The 20,865-nt window shown below is 35.4% G+C and overlaps 1 protein-coding gene across 1 annotated transcript in view; it reads right to left on the bottom strand.

The window, feature by feature from the left end:
• VTA1 (vesicle trafficking 1) overlaps positions 1 to 20,865 on the bottom strand; it is a 70,785-nt gene that overhangs the window by 36,445 nt on the left and 13,475 nt on the right. The window contains exons 2-4 of the mRNA XM_054491674.2: positions 15,247 to 15,341; positions 11,916 to 12,043; positions 11,172 to 11,247 (exon numbers count right to left, since the gene is read on the bottom strand). Of these exons, the coding sequence (XP_054347649.1) occupies positions 11,172 to 11,247; positions 11,916 to 12,043; positions 15,247 to 15,341 (299 nt within the window). The remainder of the gene's footprint in view (positions 1 to 11,171; positions 11,248 to 11,915; positions 12,044 to 15,246; positions 15,342 to 20,865) is intronic.

Below are 20,865 nucleotides of genomic sequence, written 5' to 3'. Positions count from 1 at the left end.
TGGGGTAAGAAAAGAAACCAATGTTAATTATTTTTTGGAAAAAAAAAAAATACAGTTTTCATCAAATTTACAGAAAGTTTTAAAAATAGCACAACATACTCTCACATATCTTCTACTCAGATTCTCCAACTATTTAATTTTTGTTTTATCAATTTACTTCTACATACAAATGTATAAAACGTGTATATATATATATAAAGTGTGTGTGTCAGGCCGGGCACGGTGGCTCATGCCTATAATCCCAGCACTTCAGGAGGCCGAGGAAGGCGGATCACGAGGTCAGGAGATTGAGACCATCCTGGCTAACACAGTGAAACCTCATCTCTACTAAAAATACAAAAAATTAGCTGCGCATGGTGGCAGGCACCTGTAGTCCCAGCTACTCAGGAGGCTGAGGCAGGAGAATGGCGTGAATCTGGGAAGTGGAGCTTGCAGAGGTGAGATTGCGCCACTGCACTCCACCCTGGGCAACAGAGCGAGACTCCGTCTCAAAAAAAAAAAAGTGTGTCTGTGTGTGTGTATATATATATATATATATTATTTTTTTCTGTACCATTTAAGAGTAAATTGAAGACACTGTGTCCCCCTTACCCTTTCATTGCACTTTCCAAAATCTAGGACAATCTCAAAAATCGGAAAATTTAATACTTACACAGTCTGATCCACAGTCCCAATAAATTTTGCCAATTGTCCCAATCACGTCCTTTGCAGTTATTTTTCCCCCAGGCCCAGAACTAATCTAAAGAGCATTAGTGTCTCTTGACCTTGACTTTTTAAAAAAATACCAACCAAGCTGTAAAATGTCTATTGATTTGTCTGATGTCTCCTCATGATTACGTTCGGGTTATACGTTTTTGGAAGCATTATCACTGAAGCGATGTTTGTCTTTTCCAGATCATCTTATTAGGATGCACATGACGTGAGTTGTCCCAATATTAGTGGTGTTAGGTTTAATGACTTGGCCTAAAGAGATGTGTGACAAGTTTTCTCATTATTGAATTACTATTTTCCTGTGATATCAATAAGCAATTTGCTAAGATATTCAGAGACATGTAAATATACTTCTTTTTATCAAACTTTCCACTTACTACTTTTAAAGCCCACTAATAATTTTCTAATTTTATCATTATTTGTATATAGTTAGAATACTATGACAAAGAGCCTTCTCTGCTCTTCTATTATTTATTCATTTATTTATTTCTTCATATGTATCAGTCTGGACCTATACAGATTCTTAATTTATTCAATGAATTATCATCCATTACTATCATTCTTATTTTTATGCCCAAACTGTCCCTGGCTTGGACAATGGGAACCCTTTCAAGTCAGCTTCTGGGTCCTATGATTATGATAACACTTTCCTCCTTTCTGTCACAAGAAGGTCCGGCCTTATCTGTAGCTTTCCTGGACTTAGCCCTAGATTAAGCATTTTTTACGAAAGTCCTGGTTCCGTATGCAGAATAAAATTAGAATAGAAAATCAGGCACTAGGGATGCTCACTGTGTGCTCACTGCTACTGCTGCATCATTGCTCCTAGGAGAGTATAGAGATACACAAACTATAGTATACATATTATACCTATATATCTATTCATCTAGTGTAATATATTTAAAAGCATGAATTAAGAAGATTACAACAATTCCAACCTAACAGCACAACACAATCTAGTCTTCTCTCATTCCCCATTGTAACTAAATTCCCCAAAAGTGAGAAAACTGTCTCCCTCAATATATTTAATCATTTGGTCACTCCTAGAATACAGAATAAGCAGGTTTAGAACTGCCAACCCATACTAAGATAAACCAAACCTATCAACAAAATAGTTCAATATTTAACTTCTGCAGTAAAATGAACATACTGAGATGCATACATCTTCAGTGCACAACATTTTGACAAACAGATTAATATACCTGGGTAAACCATACTTCTATCTATATCCCTTCCCAGATCAACTTCCTTTGGTGTGCGTGCATGTACACACACATGTACATGAAGGGAATCATAGTTTGTATTCTTCTGGCTCTTTTTTTGCTCAGCATAATGTCTACTAGATTCATCCATGTTGTAGGTTATATCAGCAGTCAGTTCCTTTTTGTATATAATACCCCAATGTGTTTACCAGTGCCCCTGTTGGTGGACATCAGGGTTGTTTCTAGCTTTGGGCCATTATGAATAAACTTCCCGTAAGCACTCCTGAACAAGTCTTTTTCAGGACATATGTTTTTATTTCTCTTGGATAAAAACCAGAATAGGAATTGCTGGGTAAAAGGGAGTATGTTTAGCATTAAAAAAAAATGGCCAACTCTTTTCCTAAAGTGGATATAACATCTAACATCTCCATCAAGCAATGTATGAAAGCTCTTAGTTTTTCACATTCTAGACAACAGTTTATGTGGCCACTCGTTATTCGTGTTATTTTATTGATTTTAAAAAACTATTCTATCGATGACTAATGGGGGTGTTAAAATTTCCAATTATGATTATGAATTTTTCCTTATTTTTCTTTTCTTTTTGTCGATTTTTGTTTCATATAGTTTGAAAGTCTTATTATTAGGTGCACAGACATTTGTAACTGTATTGTCTTCTTGATGAACTGACCCCTTTATTATTATAAAATGTCCCCTTTTATTTCTAGTAACACATCTACTCAAAGTCTATTTTATCTATGGCCACTTGATATTCTATTTACTTAGTAACTGCATTAAGCATATTTTCCATATTTTCATTTTCAAAATATTTATATTTGTATTTGAACAGTATCTATTAGAAACAGTATACAGTTAAGGCTTGCTTTTAAAAAAAATCTAGTCTGAAAACCTCTACTATAAAATTTGGATGTTAGTCCATTTACAATTATGGTATGTAACAACATAGCTGTATTTAGGTCTAAAATTTGCTATGTGTTTTGCATTGGGCCCACCTGTTTATGTTTCCTTCTCTTCCCCTTCTCTGCCTTCTTTAGGGTTTGCCAAATATATATGTATAGTTAAAATAATTTTTACAAATATAGACATGTATCTTTTAAAGAAATGAAAAATATATAGTCTTTTACATTTACCTACATTACTATGTCCAGTGTTGTTCATTCCTTCCTGTAAATCAAATTCCTACTTGGTATCCTTTTCCTTCTGCTTGAAAAACTTCCTTCATTTTAGCTGTTCTTTAGTTCTTTGGATCTTTAGTGCAGACATGCTAGCAATGAGTTAACTTGCCTAAAAATGTTTTTTTAAAACCTTCATTTTTTGAAGCACAGCTTTGCTGTATATAGAATTCTGAGTTGACAGGGTTTTTGTTCATTTGTTTTATTTTTTTTTCTTTCAGCCCTTTAAATATGTCATTTTATTATCCTCTGGCCTCCAACTTTTTAAAAAATGAGAAGTCAACTATCCCTCACAACACTGTTACCCTGTGTGTAACACATTGTTTCTCAAGGCTGCTTTTTCAAGATTTTCTCTCCCATCACTAGACTTCAGTGGTTTGACTACAATGTTTCTAGGTGTGACTTCCTTTATATTAATCTTATTGTTCACTGTGCTTCTTGAATCTGTAGCTGTTTTTTTTACTCAATTTGGAAAATCCGTGGTCATTATTTCTTCAGATATCTTTTGTACTCGTTTTCTTTCTACTCTCCTTTTGGAACTCCAAATGTACACGTTAGACTCCCAAATACAGTAGCAATAATACATAATGCCCATGAATAAGCTCATCTAAATACAAAGTAAATATATAAGCCAGATCAGTTTAGGATAGTTTCCATGAAAAATTTTATGTATTTGCTGACAACCTCTCTAAATACAGCCCAGTAAAATATTATTAAAACATGGTTTAAACATTATTATATGATAGAGCTATGTTTCAAACTCAGGTTACAGGCTAAAACTAGCAATGAATACACATTTAGTACTTAGAATGGACTACACGAACTGATTTTTTTGTGTGTGTATTTAGCATATTTTTTTTAATGTAACCTTACTCTCTGATCTCCTTTCTGAAAACTCAAGTTTTTATCTTTTACCCTAGTTCATAAAGGCTTCCTATGGGCCTTCTCAAGCTATACTCCTTACTACTGCTAGAATCTGCAAGAGCTAATTTTTTTAAAGCACTTACATGCTAGGCACTTTGCTAAAGGCTTTACATATATTTCCTCACTTGATCTCCATGACAACTTGACAAAACAGGTATTACAATTTTCATCATCTTACGTATGTTGAAACAGGCTTACATAAGTTAACTTACCCAAAGTCATGCAGTTATGGAGTGACATAATAGAATTTGGAGGCCCAATGCCTGCACTCTTAACTACTTTATACTAATACTGTATGAAAAAATACTTCATTCATTTACAACTCATCAATTAGGTGTAAGACATTGTTCTTGGCAATTACCATACAAGTGAGTACAAGTCACACGGAATTTCTACTGTAATTAGACATAACCCTACTCTCATATTTATCTATTATGATAATTGCTAAGAATGAGACTTTCAGGATACAGTAAGAACATGAAAAAAGTGTGGTGTATGTAAGGAATAAATGTTTTTGTAGTTAGAAAATATCTCTGCTTTACCATGGTTTTCTAGGCTAATAATAAGATGTTGCTCACTTTGAAACCTTCCAGTGCACATGGATACCCTTAAACAGACTACCTTCTCACAGCCAGCTATTCATGTGCCTTATTGCCTAAGTAAATGTGCAGCCCTGTTTTTCAAGCAAGGAGGACCATAACAGGATCCAAAAAAGATCTAGATCTGTGCCAATCAAAATGTGGTCCCAGAAACACTGCTGCAAAACTGCTTACGAGTTTGTGACAACGTAATACTGAAACTGGATTTAGAAACATTTGAAACACACACAGCATATTAGGCTGTATATCTATCTGTATGCCTTTTTAAATTTTCTCTTCTGTAATTCATTTATTACTTGCATTTGTATTTTACAAAATCATCTGCAAAGAATTGAAAATTTAAAAAAAAAAAAAAAAGGCTGAACCTTTATCACAGAGAGTTTGAGAAACATTGTCCTGGGCTATGTATCTGGGGCCAAGTACTTTATATTTTTCTGACCCGCAGTTTTCTCACTATAATTCAGAGTTGTGAAAGATGAAACAAGGTGTCTAAGCATAGTGCCAGGCTAATGTTAGGTACTGCCAACGCATACCTTCCCTACATTTCGTTAATACATCATGTCTCATCAGAGTTATTCTGTTTCTCTTTCCAGGTTGGAACATAAGCTCAATGAGGGCAGAAAACATACCCATCTCATTCCCTCAAATAGCAAAAACTCCATATATAAGAATAGCATTATCTTTCACCTGTAATTTTCATGTTCTACCTAACTTGGCAGTATTAATCTTAACCAAAGATTATGAATGAAAAACAGTAAAATGTTATCTGTTCCTCAAACACTGCTAGTAGTAAAATGAATCTAAAATACAATGAAAGGAAGCCTATCAATAATATTGGCCACAAACAGATTACACAAGATGCTATAGCAGAAAAAGAAAATATTTATGTTGACTCTATAACTAAAACTGGGCACTGATTCCAAGAGAACTACAGTTTATGTAACAACAGAGCTAGAAGCTTACATAACGGCAAATTTAATTAAAATGCTGTGATGGAATGATAATAAGGCACAGTTAAAAGAGCTAAATACATATACCTAAAATAGAGATAAGATAACTGAGAAATAGAATAGTGGCAGACAAAATATTAAAAAATAAAAAAACAAAAATGTTGAAGGACTAAAGAAAATAAATTTTAGTTTTATACAAGTGAGTAATGACACGAAATTAAAAGGAAAAAAAATCAAGAAATGATCAAGAAAAATATCATTGAGTAAATGAGATCTATTACATTTTAGAAAAGTTATGAAATATAATAAGTTATATATAAACAAGTGTAAGGCATTTTTCCATCTACAGATTAAAAAATGAAACACTATAGCAACTTTTCAAGCAGAAACTAATCAAGAAGACAAAGCCCCCTCTTCAAGTACTTGCAATATAATTTATTCAAAAATATAATACACAAAAATGAAAATACATTCATAGTATAATATTCATAAAGTTAGAACTCCAAATACAGGTGGGGGAGAGATGAGAGAATGGAGAAATTAATGTAAGGACTAGAATAATGTAGGTGAGACTTGAAGAGAAGATAAAACTTAGGCAAAGCCGGCTAAAAACACATTTCCAAAGGTGAAAAATGAGAAAAGAGTGAGCAGCCTGGTCTACAAAGTAGGACTGGCAAATAGGGCTGCAAGCAGAGTATGGAGCATGACAGAAAACCTGAAAATCTGTCAGAGGAGCTTGGACTTGCAGTGTTAGGAAATAAGAAGTTCCTGTAGGTTCTTCAATGACAGAAGAACGAACTGCAGGGAAAAAAAGCTCAAAATAAGATGAATTAGTTATGTAAGTTGCATAATTCATCTTGTAAACCAGTGGCCTTTTTGAAAAGGGATGAAATTTTAAGTAAAAATAACTTAATTAGAATATCCCAAATCATCATGTACAGATATCACACAGAAGGCTTCGATTATTCAGGTTGTTTACATCTTGTATTAGTCTGTTTTCACTGCTATAAAGGAATACCTGATGTTGGCTAATTTATACAGAAAAGAGCCTTCACATTCCGCAGGCTGTACGAGCATGGGCCCAGCATCTGCTTGGCTTCTGGTGAGGCCCAGGAAGCTCTTACTCATGATGGAAGGCAAAAGGAAGCCAGCGTGTCGCAAGGCAGAAGAGGCAGCAAGAGAGGCACCAGGCTCTTTTAAACCACCACTTCTCACATGAAATAACAGGGTGAAAACTCACTTATTACCATGGGGAGGGCACCAAGCCATCCATAAAAGATCCACCCCCATGACCATTCCTCCCACCAGGCCTCACCTCCAACACTGAGGACCACATTTTAACATGAGTTTCGGGGGGGACAAACATCCAACCTATACAATTCCACCTCTGCTCCCGCCCCCTCAAATCTCATGTCCTTCTCACATTGCAAAATATAATCATCCCTTCCTAATAGTCCCCTAAAGATTTAACTCATTGCAGCATCAACTCAAAAGTCTAAAATCTCATCTAAGAATCAAGGCACATTCTTTCCACCTGTGAGCCTGTAAGATTAAAAGCAAGTTATTTACTTCTAAGAAAGAATGGTGGTACAGGCATTGGGTAAGCATCCTCATTCTAAAAGGGAGAAACTGCCCCCAAAAAGGCAAGATAGGCCCCACACAAGTCCAAAAATCAACATGGTAGACATTAAACTTCAAAGTTTCAAAATAATCCTTGACTCCATGACCAGCATCCAGGGAACACTGGTACAAGTGGTGGCCTTGGGCAGCTCTGCCCCTATGGCTTTGCAAGGTACAGCCCCTGTGGCTGCTCCCACAGGTTGGAGTTGAAAGCTGCACCTTTTCCAGGCTCAGGGTGCAAGCTGCCAGTGGCTCTACCATTCAGGTAGGTCTGCGTGGGGGCAGCCCCGCTCCTACAGCTCCACTAAGCAGTGATCCAGGTGGGACTGTGTGTGGGATCCCATTCCAGACCCCTCCAACTATCTGGAATCCCTTACCCACCAACAAAGACGCTACTTTATTCTAGCACCAGTGCAAGGCAAAGCGGCTTAGGGAGCAGGTTGGGTAGTGAGATGGGGGTAAAAAAAATCCCTTTACCCTTACCCTTTAGTAACCCTAATATCTAAACAAATCCCATCCCATCACCCCAATCTCACATGAAGCCTTCTCATTGGCCTCATTTACAGTTTTTCCCTAGTTACTATGTTCAAAAAATTAAGGAAGCTGGTTCTTCATTAATGGTAGCTAAAAGTAAACCTAGATTTTTCTCCTGACATACAGATAAATTAATGTAGTTTATGTATGTGGAAGTGTTACATATTCCTTAAGTGAAGAGAAACTATTACTCACTTAAGATTTCTGGAAATTTTGTTCTTTTTCCTATGACTATTACTTTACCTGTTAGCTGGATTCACCATTGTCAGCAGTTATGACTTTAAAGGATTATGTGCTTGCTTCTAAAATACATAGGGGAAGGTAGCTTCCCCAAATAAGAAATAGGAGAGGGCAGATCATGAGGTCAGGAGATCAAGACCATCCCGGCCAACACAGTGAAACCCCGTCTCTACTAAAATACAAAAAATTAGCCAGGCATGGTGGCGCACGCCTGTAGGCCCAGAGCACAATAAACCATGTGGCATTCTGAGCTGCTACTTTGCCTTATCATGATCCTTTCTTCTGGTATCTTGAATTTCCATTCACATCTACAAATGTGTTTATTAACTTCTTCCTCTTACATTGCAAAAATAGGTGTTTACAAAGGGTATTTATTTAGTCATCTTCTCTCTCACTGAAAACAATCCACTTACCTGAAGGGTTTGTCTAATCTTATAACTTGAATTGTCCCCTCTACTTTGCTGTCTTTTGCTTATTTCCAAGAGGCTTCTGGTAATTCCTTTTTGGCTGTCATACTTGCACCTCAAATTTTAAAATCTAGTTTCAATATATTATTGTTTCTCAAGTCAAAAACAACTCATCATGTACTGTTATCCACCTCTCAACTAAGGCCCACAGTTAATCATCAACCAGTTTTTTTTTCTTTTTTTTTTTTTTGTCAAATGGTTTTGTAGTTCTCCCTCACTTCAGTTCATTGTACAGACTCCTATTATACAAAGCACCCCAAGGCATAGTTCTTTACTCAAAAATACAAATTGAAGATTGTAGGTCTTCCATCATCTGTCTGACCTGGCTTATGACTTACTCTTCTAATCTGAATTCTTACTATTCTCCTTCACCTACCTGGTACTCTCCTAAGTTCTAATGAACCACTCAAAGCTTTCCATCATGTCATGTTTATATTACCTCTGTATCCCCAAGTATTTAGCATAGTGCCTCACACTAGTAAAACAGAGAAGAAAAGAAAATTTGGATCATTAATAACAGGAGATGAGGTAAAAGGGAGTTAAAAAGGTGGATCCATAAGGCCATCAGAATATAAAAAGGAAATACTCATTGAGTAACAGTTCAGGTTTTCACACTCCAGGTATCAGTTCTCCTTTATATGACTCTGTATAAGAGTATAAAATATCTGAGAGCAGTGGCTCTAAATGGGCATTGCCCCATACCCTAGGGTAGGGCTGTTTTGAAATATCTCAGGTGGTTTCTGGTTAGCTCAATTACTGGGAAATGCTACTGGCAGTGTGTGGGCAAGGGCCAAAATTGCTCCATGTTTTGAAATAAAAGGGACAGTCACATTACAAAAAAAATGTCCTGGCTGGACTTGGTGGCTCACGCCTGTAATCCCAGCACTTTGGGAGGCAGAGGCAGGTGGATCACGAGGTCAGGAGATTCAGACCATCCTGGCCAACACAGTGAAACCCCGTCCCTGCTAAAATACAAAAAATTAGCCAGGTGTGGTGGCGCACACCTGTAGGCCCAGCTACTTGGGAGGCTGAGGTAGGGGAATCGCTTGAACCCGGGAGGTAGAGGTTGCAGTGAGCCAAGATTGTGCCACTGCACTCCAGCCTGGTGACAGAGCGAGACTCAGTCTCACAAAAAAAAAAAAAAGTCCTTCATTTGTCACAACTTTGAAATGTCCTGTACAACTTTCATGCTGGCAAAACCCCTGCTTATACTCATCAAGCTTAGAGAGTAACTTCATTTTGAATATAAACAAAAAAATAACTTTTTGCAGTTTTGCTATACAATCTTTTACAAAAATGCCTTATACAGTGATTGTACTCTGTTTTGTTTGGGACATTACTAAGAGCTCCTCATCATTTTGAAAAAAAAAGTTCGATCACAAAAAACAACATTGCCCATAGTGTTCAAATCACTCATATAACACATACGTATCAATCTCATTTATAACTCTTCCTGTTTCTAGATTAATATATTCCCTCTCAGAAAATAAATTCTCCACATGAATGGTAAAGGCTGTTATGGGGAAAATAATACTCAACTTAAAGTAGTAAATCTGTCATTTAGCCCCATTTGCCCATGTATACAAAGGTTATGTGCTTTGCTTACCTTAGAGTCATTATGGGAATCAAATTGATAAAATGAACAGGAAGTATGTTATAAAATATTAAGTCCTATATGCATTTTACAAGGGAAACAAACCATTAACAATAATGCTGACTAGCAATTAAACAGAAAAAAAGTCACAAAAAGATTCTACCTCCAGTCCCAGTGCGTTGGCTCATGCCTGTAATCCCAGCACTTTGGGAGGCCAAGGTGGGCGGATCACCTGAGGTCAGGTGTTCAAAACCAGCCTGACCAACATGGTGAAACCCCATCTCTAGTAAAAATACAAAAATTAGCTGGGTGTCTTGGCATCCGCCTGTAATCCCAGCTACTAGGGAGACTGAGGCAGGAGAATCGCTTGAACCTGGGAGGCGGAGGTTGCAGTGAACTGAGACTGCACCATTCCACTCCAGCCTGGGCAACAAGAGCAAAATTCCATCTCAAAAAAAAAAAAAATGATTCTACCTCAAGTATGTTCAACAAATTACAGTGTAAAAACTTAACAACATACAGGATTAGTAATATGTTAATATTTAGTAAGATCAAACTCTAAACCTGTGCTGTCCAATACAGTAGTCACACATATGCTGAAGTGTAAAATACACGCTGGATTTAAAGAACTTATTACAGGCCAGGTGCAGTGGGGTTCACACCTGTAATTCCAGCACTTTGGGAGGCTGAGGCAGGCAAGATTGCTTGAGCTCAAGAGTTCGAGACCAGCTTGGTGAAACCATGTCTCTACAAAAAATACAAAATTAGTCGGTTATGGTGGCTTGTGCCTGTAGTCCCAGATACTCAGGAGGCTGAGGCATGAGAATTGCTTGAGCCCGGGGAGACTGAGGCTGCAGTGAGGTGAGATCACACCACTGCACTCCAGCCTGGGCAACAGAGCAATATACTGTCTCAAAAAACAAACACAAAAATAAAAATAGAGAACTTAGTACAAAATTAAAATATATTATTGGAAATAATTTACTTTTTAAAAATGGCTAATAAAAAATGCAAAATTACATTTTTTGCTTGCACTAAATTCTGACAGACATTCTGCTGTAAATAAACAATGCAATAACAATATTGATAAACAGAAACATTACTGATCTTCAGCTAACAAGACAATAAAGAATGTACACTCACTTCATCAGTGAGTTCTCCAAATACTGTTATGACATCTATCAAAAGACTTGCAGTATAGAAGGACTTGATCATGTTTCTGGAAGAGAAAAGAGAGCCAGTCTAGTTTAAATATGAAACACATTAAAATGTAGTTTTGTCATTTAGCTATAAGAAAAAAAATTCCTATCTTTATAAAAGCACTCTGAAATTAATGTTTTAAATAAAATCAGATTTCAAGAAAATAACAAAAATGGTTTTCTAATCTGTTACTATGAGAAAGTAACAAGGCTCACATTACAAGTAAATGCGCTACGGCAAGATTTTTTGTATGTTTTTGACTTTAGAAAAATGTAATTATAGTATTATCTGACTCCATATCAAACCATAATGTATTTCTTTACATGTAAATATTATACTGATAAATCATTTGAATTGACTGGGGTGGGTACCTTCAAAATCAAAATCATTAGGCGAGGCTGTGATTTTGGCTAAAATCAACTCAGATTTTACTAAATGTTAAAAAACAGCTAAGTAGAGTATATTTACTAAGTAAATAAATCTGCCCTGGGTATTTCTTCTTTCAGCCATTTTCTTTTAAGAGAAAGGCCAGAATTTGTAACCTAAAATCACCATGAGGTTTGATAATTTTTTCTAAAAAAACCTAAATCAATCAGCAGGTTACAAAGTGTTCCAGAGAAAACTAGTTAATTTTGGTTATACAGTTACAAAATTAATAAAATAATTTTTATTTTTCTCTTTACTTACTTGTGAAATCGTCCAGCACGATCTTCATTGTCTGCATACAAAAACATTTTCAAAGCATAATTCTCCAAATGGGCACAACCCACTATTTCTTGAGTAATAGCTTCATTATCACCCAACTGCTTCTTTAGCTAAAATAAAATCAGATACATAGCTTATGATTTTGGACTCTTAGAAGTGTTGACTTAATTACAAACAATTCTAATAATCATTTTAAGTAAATTATTTTACATTCATTTCAATAAAAGATGTTATCAATGAAATCTTGCAAAAAGAGCTGCTATGCCTCAGCCCAATGCATTTAAAACAAAATCCAATGCTTACAACTTTGAAGAAACACACTTATGATAAACTGAAAATATAATTTAGCTCTAACAATCAAAATAACCAAGCATAAAAAGATAATATATCCAATTATCCATGTGAAGGAAGCATCAAATATTTCAAAATCATGTTTTATTACCCAAACTATAAGTTACCCTAAAAATAGAATTAGAAAATAATTTCTAGGCATATATAACTTAAAATTTTAATTTATTCCCATTTCAATTTCTGTCAAATCTAAAAAAAAAAAGGCTAGAAAGTTCATCATGTCGTAAAATAATATCTCTCGGCCGGGCACAGTGGCTCACGCTTGTAATCCCAGTACTTTGGGAGGCCGAGGCAGGCAGATCACGAGGTCAGGAGATTGAGACCATCCTGGCTAACATGGTGAAACCCTGTCCCTACTAAAAAAACAAAAAGAAATTAGCTGGGCATGGTGGTGGGCAGCTGTAGTCCCAGCTACTCGGGGGGCTGAGGCAGGAGAATGGCATGAACCTGGGAGGAGGAGCTTCCAGTGGGCCGAGATCGCACCACTGCACTCCAGCCTGGGCGAATGAGCGAAACTCTGTCTCAAAATAATAATGATAATAATAATAATAATGATGATGATATCTCTCAGAGCACGTAGTGTGAAAAACAAAAAAGATCTAATTCAAAGTAAGGTATAAGATGACAAACTCAGAATCAAATTGTGGAAGCTTTTAAAAATTAGACAAATATATACCTGCAATCAATGCAACTTCTATCTGTAAATTTTTAGCCGTTTTCTATAGACACAATAATTTAAAGCATTTAAAAAAAGTTCCTAATTTTTACTCAGACTACAATACAGGAATAACTCTCTGGAGTATCAGATCTGAGCATCACACTAGTTAATTAAAAACTGCTTTTTTCAAAGATGTTATTAAGTAAAAAATTAAATTAAAAGAAGCCCCGGGATTTTTCATAAAATCAGCAAAGTAAATACTTTCATAATTAAACAGAATAACTTATGGTCTAGAAGAGATTTAATGCTGAAATTTAAGGAAATTTTATCTATGTTTACCCTGAACAAGAAGAGAAAAAAGAAAAAAAAATCCCCACAGATAACAGTAATTTGTGTATCCAAACTGCAAAATCATTTGTAAAGGCAGATTTCATTGTAGAATAATTTTAGTGAGAGTAGGCCACTTCATCTCATCTTCATCAGAAAATATCTGACAGCAAAAACATAATATACTTGAAGTTTTAAAACTGTAATACAAACATAGTATGCCCTCACCATGGAATAAATTTATCCTACCTGTCATTTAATGTAGATAGTGATAAATTCCTGATGAGTCCCTTTATAAATATGATTTTACACTTCAGAAAACTGTTTGAATTTTGTCTTATCCAAGAACTATTATCTGAGCTACTACTGCTACACAGTGAAGTTAATAAAGAGACATTATACTATACAAAATGCTAGAGTTGGATTTTACAAATATACTGCTATGTGTGAGAAACATTCTCCCTTCTCCCCCAACCCATTCCCTAAAAAGAGAGTACTCAAATTTATCTTGTATCCATAGAAGCAGCTGTAGAAATGGAAGGCCAGATAGGCTCCAGGAACAGCTGAATTTCCTCAGTGTTGCCATGAGGCTGATTTTGGGTAGTTAACAGTAGCAGACGACAGGAGTCAGTAAGCCAGAGAGCCACACCAAGTGAGAGAGAACACTACTGCCCATGGCTGCTTTATACAACTAGGTAGAAGTTCTGTCTTCGCCTAAGTCTTGTTTGAATTGTAACCTCCTAACAATACATAAAAACAATGAAAACAATAAAAAGCTCTGGGCTGACTAGTGTAAGTGTTTTCATTTTGGTTTTTATTTGCCTAAATTTTCTCTAAGCAAAATAATACAACTGATAGAATAGGTTTCTAATTCTCCTGAGGTTGGATATCTAAATAAGCAAATAAAAAGTAAGTCACGACTATTAATGTAACAGTCTTGGAGGAGATGAATTAATGAGTGTACCTGACTTTGTTAAGAGAGAAACCAGGTATGGCTGGGTCCAGGAGTTACAGGACAGAGTCTTCATTACTAAGTGTGACTACTAAGGTTGGCACCGCCTTCTTTATGCACTGACATCCAATCCAATAGGCACTTCTCAAAAAGTACCTCTACAGTGATCTGTGAAGTTATATTAGGTTCAAGAAGGTGACTAACTAGTCACCTACCACATTCCTGCTAGGAGGGAAGGATGCCTAAACCATAAGAATATCTTGCCCTGGGACCCCAGAGAGGGAGGAAGAAAGGATAAGTAATTGGCATCATTTCCTTCATTGTTCCTTTCACTAAATACACAGCCCATTATTTCATTAAGAAATATTAAGATTCCCAAATTAATCACCCACGTGACTGCAAGGGAAGGTTAGGGTTTTTCATGGCCGGGCATGGTGGCTCATGCCTGTAATCCCAGCACTTTGGGAGGCTGAGGTGAGTGTATAACTTGAGGTCAGGAGTCTGAGACCAGCCTGGCCAACATGGTCAAACTCCATCTCTACCAAAATATACAAAAAAACTAGCCGGGCGCGTTTAGCGTGTGCCTGTAGTCCTAGCTACTTGGGAGGCTGACGTAAGAGAATTGCTTGAACCTGGGAGGTGGAGGTTGCAGCAAGCCGAGATCACGCCACTGCAATGCACTCCAGCCTGGGTGACAGAGTTAGACCCTGTCTCAATTAAAAAAAAAAAAGAAGGAGCGGTTTTTCACTTATAAAAGGATGAGCCAAAGGCCATCTATAATAATGTGGAACAAGATATGATGGCATATGCAAAGATACTTGAACATACTTTAATTAACACTCATAACCCCTCTGGAAGTATACAGCAAATAAATGAAAAAAAATTATGTCTAGTTTTTCCTCAGGTATAATGGCATTGTTTGATTGTTGCCAAGGGAAAGAACTAAAATGACAACACAGACACGCAAATGAATAAAATGGTATTTTAACCATAACCAGAAAATAAATGATCAGTGTTTAACTTACAGCTTCTAACTGATCCATTAACTTTGATAAAAATTTGCGACATTCAGGAGTTTTACTATCGATCTTCATTCCAGTCTGCATTGCGTATAAACGACCTAGAAAGAAAAGTAAGATAATTTGAATAATTTCATTTTTAAACATCCATGTTTATGTGTTTAAAATATAATTGCTAATAATTTAAAATTCAAGTAAATTTAGAAATAAAACTGATTTACGATGGAAGTTATAAACCTAAAAAGCACAAAAATATTATCCAAAGAATGCAAGACATTCATAATGATAAATTTTTTTTATCAAGTAAGGCCTTCTCTTTTGGTATTATGTTAAAAAAAAAAAAAAGAGGACTAGGTATGTCCTAAGCTGTCATAGGCACCTACAATTTAATTGGTAAGACAGAGTACACAGCAAACAACCATATATACAAGAGCACCTGCCAAGTGCCAAATAAGTGATACTGACAAAATATACAAAATGGGCTGGGATAGTGGGAAATGAGACTTGAACTGAGATTTATAGAAAGAATTGCTATAGTAATTTTACATATACTCTCTCTTTGAATAAATATACCTTCTCTTTAAAAAGTTAATAAAAACAACTGAGATAAGGCTAAACCTAAATAGCTGTCACCATAATTTTAGTAGCTTCCCCAGTGATAAGAACTGTGAACAGTTCTGGTGGTAACTGCTGTTACCACTGATGTATACATACAATGTCTGTAATTTACCCCTTATATTCAACAATATGTCCTGGAGATCTGTGTCAGTGCTAATGTTCTACAGCATGAATGCATCATGCTAACGAAAACACATTTAGGTAGCTCTCAAATTTTCATTACAACTGTTGTGCATAAATGCAACAACAAAATGCAACGAAGTTTTTGAATGAAGATTGATAGTAAAACTCCTGAATTGCAAAATACCTCCTTAGGCATAATGCAAGAGAGTTCCCAGGGGAACCAAGAGGTGAGATTCCTGGGTCATAGTTTCTGTGCCTGTTTCATTTTGAGACCTACTGTTAAGCTGCCCCCCAAAACAAAAGTATCAATACACGGTTGTATCTGCAACATATACAAGCACTCATTTTGCCTAAACTCACAAAAAAATTATTAAACTTACATTCCTATCAATCTAAAGACTAAAAACACTGTTTGATTTTATATTTTCCTAACCACTAAAAAACTGTTAGATATTTACTGAATAGCTCCATATTCTCCTTTATGAATTAAGGATAGCTATCAAAATAAAATAATCTTCTGCCAAATTGGTTTGCTTTTAAACAAATTGACTTGTAACAATTCTTTATACAGTATGAAGTAGAGATATAACGTTCCCCCACCAAAGGGAATCTTCTATGTATTTATCCTGTCTGTACCCTAACTAGAATTTACACTCCATGATGACAAGGATATTAGTCTATTTGGTTTGCTGATGTACCCCTGGCATCTAGGACAGTGGTTGGCCCTTGATAAACATTTTCTGAATAGACAAACACATGAATGAAAGAATAGCTCATTCTATCCTACTGATTGAAATGTCATTTTTATCATTCATTATAATATATTAAGTTTCCATGGGATAATAGGGCCCAACTCTGTATACTGCCTACCCTGCTGTGTTATTCTATGGGTCTACCATTGTTTAATTTACTAGAGCTTTGTAACAAAGCTGAATATCTGTTACTCTCAGAATTACCAATTCAATTATGTTCACATGTCAAAAATTCTCTTTAAAAATTAATATACACATGAAACAGTCACCTATTTATCATATCTGTGTGTTTTTAATTTTAATGGTTTTATCCAGAGGAACTGCTTTTTAGTGCTTAGGCTTTGAGAGCTATCTCATATTACAGCGCTTGAAGTTTAATTTAATAATGTATTCATAACCACATATCAATTTTAAGAATTCGATCCATCTAGGTATTAAGGAGAGAGAAAAAAAAAAAGAGTTCCAAAAGTGTCACCGAGATATACTGCAGTACCAGCATAGTGCACGTTGCTTTCACTGCACACTAACTAGAACTGAAGATCACTTTGACATACAAAGGGATGCTAATTTGATCTCAGATCAAATGTTATCTCCTTACAAGGTGATATCTATAAATCTTAATATGCTCTTTCTTCCTCAAATTTAAGCTTACTGTATCTTACTGTATTGCCAAAATTTCCCAAAGAATATTAGGTATCCTTTCTCTTATTTTTAAGAGGATGCTTCTAGCAGAAAGTAGGATCATTTCCACTCCAGGTGGCTCATATTCCCCTAAGAGAGCCAACACCCTACGCTATACTGAAGCTAGCTAGGCCTTTGAGACCCATATGATCCCAGGGATTGGCAAAACAATTGGCTAGAGTATGGAAAATAAAATATTAGCATTTCTATTGATATTTTATCTAATTCTTTAAAAATTTCTATTTTATATATCTCTTATAATATAGTATTAGTACATCAACATGTAAATGTAATTCATAAATAATTTATATAACATATTGCAGATTTGTATTCAATGTTTTTTCTAACTCATATGGATAGGTGATCAAAAGGTCGAGACTTGCTGCTTTATGGCATCCTCACTCCTCTCAATTATGAACTATGTTTTCTTGCCCCAACCTAGCCCATGCCTCTTCCCCACACCCCCATGCCTTCTACCAAAATCCCATGGAACCACTGCTTTTCATCAGCATACTCCTCTACATTTTCTGATTCCTTCTCCTTCTCTGTCTTAACTAAAAGCAGTTGTCACTTGAAGAAATCACTGTATTTGCAGTCCTCTTTAGTAACTTAAAAAATTTTCTCACATACCTCTTTAGGACTGGCAAGCTGCTATATTATTACTAAAGAGTTGTAACATACCTAGCCAAAAGAGTACATTTCCCAGTATTCTCCAAAGCAAAATATGGCCATGTAACCAAGACTAATATTACATTCCCAGAAATAGTTAGGAAAGACTGTTGCAATGTCTCCATAAAAGAGGGAATGACAGCAGGGAAAGATCTTGCAGACCCTCTCCCTTTTTTCCTCCCTACTACCTAGAATATAAATACTAGATGACTGAAGCCCTAGTACCTATCTTGGGCTACAAAGCAACCCTGGAAGTGTGCTGGCTGGTAAATTTGAAACTGGAATCAGCTGGGGTCCCTGATGACTTAATGGAATTGGTATACTAGCATAGGGTACTGCCAACATCAGACTTTCTTTACATGAAAGAGTAAATCCTTATTTTACGTAGCCATTGTTATTTTGGATTTTCTGCAATAAGCAAGTAAATCGAATTCAAATGTAAACACAGCCCATGTTCTCAAATCTTATTGACCCCTGACCTCCAACAATTTTATGTGCTCTCTTTCACTCAGTGGTCATTCTATGCCACCTCAAACTACTGCCAAAATCAATACATCAAGCGCCCATTCTCTAAACATAATCTCCTCTTCTTCCAACATTCAACTATGCACATTACTACAGGTTTCCAGTTCCCTGGCTTCTTACTACTTCTTCATTATGATCAGTCTTCTCCCCTTTAACTTCCCTCTGCAACTAGCTTTGATGTTACATTTTAAGAACTTTATTTTACTATCTCCTTCTACCTCTAAATTTTTTTATTACATCCCTCTGGCAAAAGCATACTCATATATAAACCCAATTATCTTCTTTCTCTATATCTGCATCCAAACAGCAGAAACTGATGACAGATTATCATCATTACAAATATCATAATTATCAGCCTCAAATGGGCTTGATACTTGCTTTCCCAACATCCCAACTGACTATTTCAAACACACTTTAATCTCTAAGACAACCACCTTGCCCAAACATACATACACATCAGGTAATTATTCATGATCTAAATGTACACTGGCCAATATGATAAAATAATAATTTGAAGGATGGTACCGACAGTGTCATCTCCCCACAGGTCTTTCTCTCTTTTTAACCATAGTAGTGAACACTATGTGAGGCCTACCATTCATTGAGCAGAGTTAGCTTTGATAGATCAATTTTGGGAAGAAATATAGGGAACAACCCAGACAGCAGAGAAATAAGGTTGATTCCTAAGACTGCCCTTGGCTTTAGTGACAGCCATCTCAGGATGTAACCATTAAGCAAACACGCAGATAATTAATGCAGCACATACAAATATAAACAAAATATCCACTTCTTGTCCTTTAGAAGTTAACCTAATCCAGATAACTAATAGTTAAACACAGTGTAATTATAATATAGTTTAATTAGCCTGGCCTACATTCGTTTTTTTCTTAGTTTGTGTGCATATTTAGTCTTTGCAATTACAAGGACATTATTATATGGTAATATCTTTAATTGAAGAATTGGATCCTCTCAGCATTAAAAGATGTAGGACAAAAATTGGCCTGGCTTTCATATTTCTAAATATCTTATGTTGTAAAGAATTCTTAAGTACAAAAAATTTACCATAAGATACATTTTCTAGTACTAATAAAAAGGAAAATTCCTTGAATTCACTTAAGAAAACTCAGTTTAAGTACACTAAAACATCTTTTTGCCACAGGGATGAAAAAAGGATCTCTTTCATAAAGAACTCTGAGACAAGCAATTCATTCTAGCAGCAGCAATATGATGAAAGATTAATGTCTAACATGGAAAATACCTACAAAAACAGAACAAATAAACATTTAGCTAAAATCATCTATAAGAAAATATATTTGATTTATTTCATCAAGGAAATGTGTTTATTTTTATGAATAAATATTATTTGATGATGAGTAATGAGGCATATTTGCAAAAGGATTAAATACTTTCCAACTTGACTTTAATTTAATGTGAGACATTTAGAAAATATTTACTAATTCTGAAGGTATGTGTATTCCAAAGTTCCTTAGAATTTGAACATTAACATTCTAACACATTCTTGCTTATCCATAAGAACATAAAACTATGAAATATGCATGATAAAAACACACGCAAAAAGATATAAAAGCAACTGTGAGGAGTGAGGCTTTGATAGGTTAAAAAATGTGGCACTCAGTAGAATACATATTGATACACAAAAGCAAATTTTATTCAAAAAAATAGAACTGAATGTTATTCTATTCCTAAATACATTGCAGATCTCTTCTATATGGTTAGTATTATCCTTTGTGAAGGGATTTCTGAGTCAAAGATTATTACACAGTTTTTGTACAAAATATATCTAACTACTTTCCCAATTAAATAATTTAGGCACACTATTTGACCCAAAAAAAAAGGGGGGGGGAAAGGAAGGAAGCATGAATGAATGCCTGCTAATAAAGAATACTTACTTCACTCATCCCTTCATTAAATAAATACTTTTGGAACTCCTGTCATAACAACAATTTTAAGAAAAAGCCACTCCTGACTTCCTATTAAATGATGTAATGAAAATCAAAGTATAGGGTAAGAATATCTGGCTTTTTCATTGTCCAAAGAATAAAAAGATAATCACTGGGATTCTGATATTATTGTAATGACACATAGCAAACACTAAGTGATGATCTGATTATTAAAATGAGAACACAAATTCTACTTCTGGCCTTGATGAAGTAACTATGGTTATCATCCCATTGTAAACAGAAAAATTCTGAACAAAATATATGTAACAAGTTTTCAGACAACAGAGATAGAGGAA

This window comes from Pongo pygmaeus, chromosome 5 (assembly GCF_028885625.2).
Source record: "Pongo pygmaeus isolate AG05252 chromosome 5, NHGRI_mPonPyg2-v2.0_pri, whole genome shotgun sequence".
Classification (NCBI taxonomy): domain Eukaryota; kingdom Metazoa; phylum Chordata; class Mammalia; order Primates; family Hominidae; genus Pongo; species Pongo pygmaeus.
This window is presented reverse-complemented; position numbering and strand designations above follow the sequence as displayed.